This window comes from Drosophila arizonae, chromosome 5 (assembly GCF_054131065.1).
Source record: "Drosophila arizonae isolate 15081-1271.41 chromosome 5, UAZ_ARI_1.0, whole genome shotgun sequence".
Taxonomy (NCBI): domain Eukaryota; kingdom Metazoa; phylum Arthropoda; class Insecta; order Diptera; family Drosophilidae; genus Drosophila; species Drosophila arizonae.
Window position 1 is genome coordinate 13,356,206 of NC_142925.1, and position 12,008 is coordinate 13,368,213.

Genomic DNA, 12,008 nt, shown 5'->3' on the forward strand with positions numbered 1-12,008 from the left:
TGACCAAAAAAAAAGTTGTTAGTAAAAAAGGTCAATTACGCGACTTGGCTTTAACAGTTTCCCAGGCCCAAAATCAACGAAGCGAAGCAACACCACCGAGTCGGCATTCTCCACTCTCCCCTCTCTCCTTCTTCCCCTCTCAGTGCTAGCTGGCCACGCCCTGGCACATCCTCACACGACCTCAACTTCACTTTACACACTCGACTGCATTTGAGGCAGCAACGCGCTGCAATTTTATTTTTTATGACCACCAAAGCAACTACAAATTTTTGGTGGCCAGAGCCGCAAGTTCGTGCTGTGTGAGTGTGTGTGTGTGTGGTGGTATTCATGTCTGTCATTATCATGATAAGCAACGATACTCCAGCAGAGCCAGCACAGGTGTCATCCGCTTTGCTGCGGCTTCGGCTGCACCTGCTGCGCAGACCTTTTGCTGCTTATCTGCCCTGTTGCTAGATAATGTCGAACTAATTTCTTTATTACAAAATTCTTTATATATATATACAGCAGTACATATGTACATATGTATAATAATATATTAATGTAATAATAATTTAAAAATATTGCTCGAAAGTAGGCAATGGAATTTCAGCAAAAGACGATCTCAAATTTCTCGACAATTGGGTTATCTGATATCTTAACTAAGCGTCAACATTTTGCTGATTAATTTTTCAGAAAATTGCACAAGCTTAAGTGCAATAAGCAACAACAACAACATTCATAAATTATGAAGCAACTTTTATGGCTCCATTGTTTATGTTTTGGAGCCGAAGCTCTTGACGTGACTTCCAGCGAATAATTAAGAAATTAATTCATTATCGCTAAAAAGTGAGCAAAAAGAAAAAGGTAAAAAAAAGAAGAAGAAGTCACAGCAAGTCACATCAAGCAGCGCAGAATTTGAATAAAATGCTAATTTCCTTATCAACTTGGAATGAAGTCGTAGTCAATTCGATATTTAGTTGACTTTTGACCAAGTCTCGCCTATCGCTCGCTCCCACCGAGCGCAGAGCTTGAGCTGAGATCAGTTTCGGATCACATTTTCACACGCTACACCTGGGCACTTAATTGTCATTAGGTTTGATTTGACAGATGCATTGTCAGATATTTGACATTAACTTTATTTGCATTTTGATGGGATAGTTGCATGGGGGAGGCGATTTTAGAGAAAGAGAGAGAGAGAGAGAGATCTAGAGAAAGTATGTGAAAGTGAGTAAAAAGAGAGTGAAAATGGGTGAGGAAGAGAAAGAGATAGGAACAGGAAGAGAGATAGAGATAGAAGGGCAGATATATAGCTACTTAAAGACAGAAAGAGATGGAGAAATAGAGATGAAGATAAATAGATATTTTATATTTATTTTACAATTATTTTTAGCCACTAATTCTTGGATTAGAAATATGAAAATAAAGAGTAAAAAATTAAAATTTTATTTGAAAGTCATAGTAAACATATATTTTTCATTTAACAATTATTTAAATTTTTTTTATATATTTATAAATAAAATGCATAATAAATAGAGTTAGTTATATAATATATATGACATAGAATATCAACATAGAATAAGATTAGCACAAAAAAAAAAAAAAACACTGAGGAAACGGAAGTCTAATGGGAACTAAAATAAAATACAAAATAAAATAAACTAGTTAAAACTGGGAACTTGTTGGAAAAGCTATGCAGACAATCTGTTCACTCTTTATATGCTTACATTGCTTTATTTTTATATTTTATATTTATATAACTAAAATTATGCCTAATTTAAATTGTCGGAAAGTTTAAAATTTATAAAATATTTAAAAGTTATTAGAATTTAGTTTTACTTTATTAAATACGCTTTTCCCCTTTTTCAATTCATATAAGTCAATGGAGTGATTTATTTAATACTCCTATATCATTTTGCTTGGCAATCTTTTTCGACTGATATCGCAATTCTCCGCGCAAGCTAAGTTTACTTAAGAAATGCTTATAAAATGCAACGATTGTTAATATTCCACGAAGTGCAAAGGATAAACTATGTACATATATACTAACATCGCATTGTTGGTTTGATGTAAATAGTCATATGAGACTGATAAAAGTGGCATACGCATGTGTGTTGTGTGAATCATATCTTATCGTGCGCACTTTTATCTCAACAAGATTGATAAGATGAGGTAAGGCATGACATAGGTCTCTCGGTATGTGTAGCAACATGCAGTCCAGGGGCAGGCCAGAGAGCTCTCCCATTCACATCCGCTGCACCCAGAGCAACAGCGAGTGGAACTTTATGTCAGTTCGTTCAACCCAACCCCTGCCCCTGCCCAGCCATTGGCCCTTTGTCTGGGCCAAGTCGCCTAACAAACTAACAAATAAAACTGGTTGCACAGAGGGTTAAATGAAGCGACAACAAGCCAAGTACTGGAACACCTAAGCATACAAAGAACCAGCCAAACTAACCAGCCAGCCAGCCTCGTCCAGGTCAAGCGTGCAGCACATGCAACACGAGTGCAGTTGCTCCTGCGGCAACTTCCGTTGCCACATCGTTGCCAAAAGCTGCAGTGAGTCACGAACCGGAATCCAAGTGGACAAATCCCAAACATTGCTGAAAATTGAGTTACAGCAATTAACCAGTCCAGCCCGCGGCACGATCAACGCTCCAGTTCCAATTCCAATTGTCTGTTCAAGTAAGCCACATGGCGGCGCATGCGCGACCTCCTTTTTGTTGTTGTTGTTGCATGCCCTGTTGGCGAATTTTTTTTTTTTTTGTAGTGACTGCAGCAGCAGGGGCAACAGAGGCAGCAGGAGCAGCGGCAACGGCGACTCCTGCTGCAATTGCGCATAATTAGCTACATTATAATCCAGGCCAGTCCGAGCTTTTTGGCTTTTGCTTTAGCTGATTTGGCAGCTCGTTCATTCGTTCAGCAGCTGTCGGCAGTAGGTTCTGAATACCCTGTATATATCACCTAGAATGGGGTATGATTGCTTCAATATATTATTATTGCTTCAATTATTAATTAGAAAAGTCAATATTTTTAAAATAAATATATAAATATATAAATAAGTAAGTAAAATCATATATAAATCTATATTTTAAATTTTTAAATCCTATTTAATTACAATTTTTATATTTTCATGCTTGTTTCTACTTACACTAAAATCTATAAAATGTATATATGCATATAAAATATAGATGCATATGTAAATATATTAGTCTATGCCCCTTGCCTCCGTTTAAAGTGCTACAGCTCTACTCTTAGTTATGCTCACCCCTTATTTATTCATATTCACATAAAAATCCATTTTAAATACTTCTCTGCCATTTACAGGGTATTCAGTAAATCCTTGCTTCCTGCTCATTCACATATTTCTTTTGGCTTCTGCTTTGTTGCAATTGCAGATTCATTTGTTGCACACTCCACGATCCGCTGCCGCGCGCTCCCTCATGCCGCACGGCCTCAAGCCTCAGGCTCACCCTCGTTGCACTCTAAATGAACTTTACGTCTCTTGCCACTTCAATGAATATAAATATATGAATGCACACACACACATACATATATAGGTATATATATGTATATAAAGTAGCAGCTGCTGCCATCAAACAATTGCAATTTGGATTTGATCAACGAAAGGGTTGCTCCGCAAATGCAGAGTAAACAAAACTTTTAGAGAGTTAATTTCAGAAAGGTGTTTATATTTAGAAAATATTTTCAATTGAAAATACACGCAAAAAAAGTGTGTCTTTTATTTTATTACAAATAACATTTATAAGAAAAAAAAATAATTCAAATAAATATAAGAAAAAATTAAAAATTCTCATATTAAAATTATAATAATAAATAATAATTTTAATAACAAAATTATAAAAATTTGTAATTATATATAATATTACAATATACGTATATTATTATATGTATAATATAAATTATTATAGCGTAATAATAGTAGCTCAAATTCATTTAAAATACAAAAATTTTACTATATATGTATATAGTGTTCGCTTTCATAATCAATAATTGTGATTCATACTTTTCCTTAATCAGCTTTCTCTTTGACTTTTTTAATACATGAGCTAAGCAGATAAAGTGCCAATCATGAAATATTGATATTGGCTAGTCCTATCTATTCTATGAATATATGATTAACGCTTCCTAGGAAATTATGAATCATTATGTATATAAGTTTATTATTCAATTATAAGTATATTTATAAAGCAACGAATATTTTATTTCCTTTCTACAGTCTTATATTTATCATTTCTGTATAAATCAATTTAAAAATATATATAATAAAAAGTTTATTTAGTTTCAAGTCTCTATCTAAGAAAATTCATTTAAAAAATCTGTAAAGCATTGTTTTCGAATTAAAAATAAATAAATAGAAATTCCTATTCTTAAAGTCATATCCATATAGCATATTATAATTGTTAAAATTCCCAAGCTCATAAATTAATAATGATTTCAAGTACAAAACAATGTCTAAACAGGGGGGTAGAAAATAGAATTTAACTCAACATCATTTGTTTACGTTTAATACAAAAATAATCTAAAGATCAAGAAAATTTCACTTTTGCTCAGCTGCCAGACTTTTTTCCTAGAATTTCACACCTTTTCCAAATCCCGCACTCTTTTCACTCGCACTCAATCGACTCTCAGTCGAGTGCAACGAAAATAGCAACGCGCCACGCCCACTAGCTGCAAAGCAACTCTAAACGGAGGCTGTGTCTAGTTTGTGATTTTGGGGCGGGGCTAGTCCAATTAAGCGAATGCACATCTTCCGGCAAATCGGCAGACGCCAGCGTCAACTAAATTAGCGCCAAAGTACGCATTTAAATTTTATGACAGACGGAGTAAACAAACTGGAGGAGATGTTGCATGCTGCATGTTGCATGCTGCATGTGGCAGCCACTAACACTACTATACGGCTGATGGCCATGTCAGCAGCCCCTGAAAAGCGAAAGCAAGTGCTGGCAGACGCCGCCGGCGGCCGTTCCTGACACACGCCTCCTGCTGCTGTTGCTGCTGCTGCTGCCCCTGCTGCCCCTCCTCCTCCAGCTGCTGCTCCCTCCTCCTGGCTCAATGGGCAACCGCTACTTTTAATGTTTTGATTCCTGGTGTCGCTTAATGGGCAACTGCCACCGTCTGCAGCAAGGGGAGCACTGAAGATTTATGGCCAATTGTAAATCTCGAACGTGTGCAACTGACGATGGACGCACGCATCATAACCGAGCCTGCCGAGCCCTGGCGGCCGATTCCTGCCCAGTGTCATAAACTTTTATAAATATGCAAAGTTTATGATTATGAAGAACGCGCAGCTTTTGATCAACAAATAAAATTCAAATTGGTTGAAGACTTTGTTGCCCAAGCATTTGCCCCCAATCTAATCCTCCTTCTTCTGCATCTCTCCTCCTCCTGCTGCTGCTGCTGCTGCTGCTGCTGCTGCTCTCCAGTAAATTCTCACAAGCTCATAAATAATATGCTCGCTGTTAATTAAAATCTTTGTATTAGCTTTGGCTGCCAGTTTGTGTGAAATATTTTTGGTAAATGAACGCGCTTTGATTTTTTCTTCTCTTTCTTTTTTTTTTTTTTTTTGATAAATGCCCGGCACAATTTTCATAATTAATATGATTTTTATGCCCTTAACTGGAACACAAAGCGATTTTAGTCCGATCTACATAGCAAATTTCCAAACAATATGCCGGCATGTTGAGAGCTGTTAATAGACTTTGTAATATTCCTAGAAACCGTACCCGAAACTCCTTCAGCGTTCACTTACTCGACTCGACGGCTGTGTGTCAAATGGGATTCCCCCCTGTCAATCAATGCGATCTACGCAGGGTCGAGTTTTAATTGAATCTGGAATAATCATGTACGAGGCTGTTTCCCGGAGTTTTGAAGAGCGAAGTCGCCGTTTGACAGCTAAATGACGTTTCGGCTGGTTTCAAATTAAACAACAACACCGCATTCCCAAACTGTTTGCCCTGTACAACTCCAAAAACACATTTCGAGCTTGGAAGGGAGTAACTGGGTAGAAAATACCCTGGAATGAGTGCTGAGGCATCAGTTCCTGTGGGGTTCCTTTGTTAAACTAAGCTAAGCTAAGGATTTACTAGAAGATCTTTACCAAGGAATTTCATATGATACCATATGAAACCAAGTATAAACATAAATAATAATTATAATACACAAATATTTCATTTTGAGATTCATTCTTTTCGATGGCAGATTTTAAGTGCTAAACAAATTAGTGATATTATTGGTAATGCTCAAATATGAGTGGAATATAAATTGAATTATTGACTCATTATGAGTTCATGGTGATTTCATTTGGTTTATCTTAAGCTGCTGCGAGATGAAACAGCCAAAACGCAAAACTGCCAGCATCTGTTGAGCATATTCAACAAGAGTTGAAAAGAAAATAGAACCAAAAAAAATATATATTTATATATTATATATACATATGTACATACATAAATATATACTTCATGCTTGTGCGCTCATCTCAGATTTATGGCAGCAACTTTAATTGAGGGTTCCGGCAGGGAAAAGGTGTTTGGAAAATGATCATAAATTATAAAAAGTATAATTACAATTGGGTGTGAAAGCTGCAATCTCATAATTTCATCTGAATGGCGGTGTCGTGAAGGTAATTATAAACACCTAGACATCTGACTCAGTTAGTCGTGGGAGACAGCTGCTTTATGGGTGTAAGAATCGTTGTACTGTATACTAAGTGCGATATTTGTAAATAAACAATAATAAATACTATGCGAGATTCCAGACATATGAAGAGTGAGCAGCACTTATAGCATGGCATTCTGTCTGAACTCTCACTTGAAGTCGTCTGCATTTTATAAATAGATCCTCAATGCAATCAGTACCATGGGATAAGTGCTAATAATACAAATGGACAATAAACTCGAGTTCATTGCTAATAATATCACTTTGTAAGAATGTTGCAAGCCCGGACATGAATGTAAACAGATTTGTAAGTCCAGAAGATCTCTGCCTAGAGAGAGACTGAGATTAGTAATAGAAAAGTAAAAGTAAAGTAAAGGAAGAGATACAGTGATTAAGAGAGAGGAGGAAAAAGAGAGAGAGACAGAGAAAGAAAGATAGAATGAGAGAGATAGAGGGTGATTGAGAGAGATAGGAAGAGGGAGGCAAAGATTCAGAGATAGAAAAAATAGAGAGAGATAGAGGCAAAGAAAGAGATTAGATTAAAATTGAGAGATAAATATAAAAAGAATATGAGCTAGATAGAGAGTTTATATTATTACAACTTTCTTTCTAGCCACTATATCCTTCGAATACAAACCATCTTTTCATATATATGAATGCTAGCTTTTGTATTTGTTAAATAATTATAGGACTTTTAAAAGAACGAACTGCTCAGCCATTAGGAGTTAACGCCTCTTACACCGCCAGCCTTAATGCAGCACGTAGATAAAGTTAATACTCGAGTATTTTAATATATATGCATATAAGTACATACATATGCATATGCATGTATGTATGTACACGCATGCGAATGCCGTGCTCAACTTTGACCTCTTTTGCGACTGCCAAGCCTCAGTTGATTGCCAGCGTTTATGTTTATGCTTGGAGCTTGTCTCTTTTTCGCCTTATGCATTTCTCAAGTCTGCAAAACCGGTCTTTCCCTCGTCTGCCTCCCTCTCTGCTTCTGCCTATCTCCTCTTAGTCAGTTTCCAGTTTTCAAGTTTACAAACCGCAGCAGCAATGCAGGCAACCAACTTCAGCTTCGACTTGGCTGACTTTGAACACCCTCACAAAGGAGTGTATTGACTTGGTCAACTCTCGCCTTAAACAGTAAGTAAAAGGTATTTATTAAATGGAAATTACACAACGATTTTTCAACTCGCTTGATTTACAGTAAGTTTAACTTTAGCAAAGTCGTAAGAGTCTATAGAGTGCGGTTCTCTATTTCTATTTTTTTTTCCACCAGCTTGTTAAGACTTAAAAATATCTTTAGGCTGGCAGTTTTCAGGCGGTTCTTCTGTCTCCTTTTTGTTGAGCCTGCGATTATAATTTGATGTGTGTGATTTTATAAAAATAACTTTTAACGTTTAATTGATTAAAATTTCTACGGCAAGGAGTTCCACAAAAAAATATTCAAATCGAGTAAATGAGATCTATGTATATATATATAATTATTTTTTTATAAACTTTACATATTTTTTTTATTTATTGTGTAGCTTTTATTAAAATGGCTGAGCATTTTTCAATATTTAAATTTTTATATTTATATACAAATATCTTGCTTTTGATATAAAATATTTTGAACAATATATAAAATAATATTGAATTTTTATAAATAGCTCTTTTATAAAATATGTTGCTTTAAATATATCAAACATCTTTGTGAAGTACATAAAATTAAATAAAATTAATATATATATAAATACAGAATATATTTTTAACATATATAAAATAACTTTAGAAAATATATATCTTTATAAAAAAAAATATTAAAACAAAACTTTTTTTAAAATATAGAATATATTTCAAAATAATATATAAAATTTTAGTATAAATTTTGAAACTTTTAGATTAAAAAAGTAATAAAACTCTCCTCTTTTACAGTCTTCTAATAGCCATTCACACTCTTAGCATCTGTTGGCTCGATCAGGCTCTTTAGTAGTTGCTGTTGCCTATTGCCTGTTGGTTGTTGTTGGTGCCTCGTCAACTTTCTCGTCGCATTGGGAATTGTTTTGGCGCGTGTTTTCGTGTTGAACAAGTTTTCCATGGTATTTTTCCTGCACGATTACAGGCAATTCATTGCCATTTATGTTGGGCTCTGCGCTCGCTCGCTCGTTCGCTCGCTCGCTGTGTCCATAAGCGGTATTTCCATTTCAATTTTGTCCATTTTCCTTTTGCGCTGGCGTGCGTCGATCCATTAGCGCTGGACATGGCCAATTTACACTTTAGGGCCTCTCGACTTGACCGCAGACCCAACTCGAATGGAGCCAGACAACACGTACCAAATCCGTTAAATCACGATGCTCAATGCAAATGCAGTTAAGGCCCATAAACGGACTGTTCTCAGCCAAGTTAGTTGATGTTCCAGAGTATCGAAACTCAAATTGAAATGAATTCACGCAAATCTTTATTTATAGCTTCTTTAGCCCATACAAAATCATTTTGATATGAAAATTCTAAAATTTAAAAATTGTTTCCAATAACGATGCGACTCGATTTAAACTATGAATTTTTTGCATTGAAATTAAATATATACGATGGGCGATTGGCGAGCGATTAGACGGTAGGACGGCTGCGAATTGTCGCGATGGTTTCCGTTGACTTATCTTTTGTGGTCAATTTCCAGTTGTAGCCATCGCCAGGCAATTGGCTCGCGAACAAGGGAAATATCCAAGCGACATGCATGTGCTGTCCGAAAATACCTCGCAGATTGTAATAGATGCCAGCATCGTAGTTGTGCTTGTCCTTCAGGTTACGCTCGCCGATCAGCTCGCCCTTCAGCACAATGGGGGCGTGCAGGATGATCATGCCGGTCGAAAAGATTTGATAGATTAGATTCAGAGTGAAGACAGAATTGTGTAGAATCTGAAGGAACGTCATATCTGAGAAGTGGGTATGGTATTTCAGCTGACCCATCGACCAGATGAAATACTTTAGGTTGTAGAACATCAGGAGACTCGATAAAACAAACGAATAGAGCAGGAAACAGGTGAAATAGCGGTAATTTTGATGGCCAATACAACAGCCGGTGAAATTGCAGTGATGATCGCGTGTCAAAATGCAGGTTCCACAGGTGGCACAGTGCCAGGATCTGGGCGGTGCTAGAGCATTACAGATCTTACAATGTCGCCAATTCACGCACTCATCATTAACGTCAAAAGATTTGATGCGATCACCTATATAGAAAAGCAATGCCATTTATACAATAAATTCTCCAACATCTAAATACTCACAATCAACTGATATATCGACTATCATGCAGGCGATCATATTAGCCATGACGTTTATATAGAGCAAGAGAACGCATGTAACTATTAGAGCATAGGCATATCCTCCAGGTGAATGGTACTTGGGTATCACTGCTATGAACTCGTATAGCAATGAAACGGGCAAGCAAATGACCAGAACTAGATGGCAAAAGATGTCCATCTTGGAGATCAGCTGTACATTGCGACGTAGCCTCATTCGAGGAAAGAATCGGTTCAGAGACGCAAGCATGATTACGATTTACGATGTACGATTTACGATTTACAAATTACGAATTATGATTAGGCCAAATATTTAAATTCTAACTTGTTTTTTGAGTACCGATTCCTCTCCTTGAATATAATATAAATACTGAACAAAATAAAACAAAGCACAGCTTACTTAAATCGAATATCCTAATGAGCCAACAGAGTGTGCTTGATTTTTATTGTAATGTCTATATGGAAGATACTCAGTAGTAAGGCAAAGATCGATCAAGTTTATTAACCATAGAAAAGTGGGTCGCATCAGAATTGTTAGGTAATGCATAAAGAATATCTTACAATATATGCACATACAAACATAGAAATAAATATACTTACATACATACATATGTACATATAACCTCAAGATACCGTGACATAATTTCAGAATGAATACACACTATTCACTATAATTATTCACGCTTGATAGTGTGTGTTTTCTTAGTAATTGTTTTCGCGACAGTTAACACATACACGCACACACACACACATGCGCATACAAGTGTATTTACTTTATTGTGCACAATGATAACTGTCTTCCGCTCCCTCCCGCACTTTACATTGACACTGAATATCATTTGAGATGAGTTCGCTTCTGCCACTTAATCAGAGAGTAGTATGAGTAGTAGTATACTTAAATTGCTGCAGTAATTAGGTTTACGACTTTTTGAATGAATTTAAATTGTTTTGCGCTACGGCTTCGGTCTGGCTAGACAACGGCAATTGGCCATCTCTTTTCAATTGTTGTCTCTACGATTGACTATGTCAAGGGCTCTCTCTCTCCCTCTGTCTCTGTCTGTCTCGCTCACTCTCTGCTGACTTAATTGCATTACGCAAGTTTTGATTCTCTTTAACTGTTCTTGAAAAACAATTATGAGAAAAAAAACAGTAAATGGCAAAAGCGAAATACGGAGAGCTTATACAGCTGTTATACATGTGTATGTGTGTGGGTGTGCGTGTGTATGTGCGCGTTTGTGTGACTTTTGCATGATTTATTCGCAATATCACACCCAGAGCTCGTTCAGATCTTGTTGAACAACAACTGCCACAGGGCTGACACATGGAAGCTTATGCAAATGTATGTACAATGCATGCATGCATTGTGTATATGTATGCATGCATGCAAGTTTTCATTTATCAATTTTAAAAGCAACGGCAGAAAAGGTGTGATTCAGTTGAGCCCCACTTTTGGCTGTCCGATTGCACCCCTGTCTTGGATATCCATTTGACATTTGGCATATACAAATACATACATACATATGTACATACATCAGCATGCATATATAACGTATGTATGAACATCAGCATGTATAATCATAATGTACCTAGAAAACAAGAAATGCTTATGAATAACATATTCAACTGAAGCGAACTGGATAGCAAGTTAGCTTTAATAAATAACACATATTAACATATGTAACTATATACATACATACATACATACATACAACTGATTTGCATTGGAATTCTTTGCACTTCTGACTGGCCATTGTCAAATGCAAAGTGAATTGCTTTTCGTAGAAACTGTTCTAGACCTGCTAGGACCTGATAGGACGTTTCTCAACACTCCCTTTTCGATAACACAGCTGCCTTGTGGCGGCAGGGCGATCATAAATAAATGTCATAATGCAATAAAAGAGAAAAGTGTCATATGCGCCAACATGGACACGGACATGCGGCCCCATGCCTGAAGTCACAAACACACACACACTCACACAGGCATGCACATGCACAGCACATACCCACACAAGAAATACCACGAATTCCAGTTTCATTTCAAGATATTTTTGCGGCACCTCCGCAACTGAG

General features: G+C 36.5%; 1 protein-coding gene and 1 long non-coding RNA gene across 3 annotated transcripts; both read right to left on the minus strand.

The window, feature by feature from the left end:
* Nucleotides 1-6,194: 6,194 nt before the first annotated feature.
* LOC149268520 (uncharacterized) lies at nucleotides 6,195-8,107 on the minus strand. Of its 2 annotated transcripts, XR_016270441.1 has the most exons (4): nucleotides 7,863-8,107; nucleotides 7,289-7,792; nucleotides 6,441-6,979; nucleotides 6,195-6,354 (listed from the first exon to the last, which is right to left on the minus strand). It is a non-coding gene; the product is annotated as an uncharacterized LOC149268520 (long non-coding RNA). The 2 variants fall into 2 exon arrangements; XR_016270440.1 differs by having other exon boundaries at nucleotides 6,441-7,792.
* A 967-nt stretch (nucleotides 8,108-9,074) lies between these two features.
* Nucleotides 9,075-10,348, minus strand: LOC108615085 (putative palmitoyltransferase ZDHHC24). The gene is made up of 2 exons (XM_018009322.2): nucleotides 9,924-10,348; nucleotides 9,075-9,866 (listed from the first exon to the last, which is right to left on the minus strand). Exons 1-2 carry the CDS (start codon nucleotides 10,186-10,188, stop codon nucleotides 9,247-9,249), a joined length of 885 nt encoding a protein of 294 aa, XP_017864811.1. The 5' UTR covers nucleotides 10,189-10,348; the 3' UTR covers nucleotides 9,075-9,246.
* Between the last annotated feature and the right edge of the window lie 1,660 nt (nucleotides 10,349-12,008).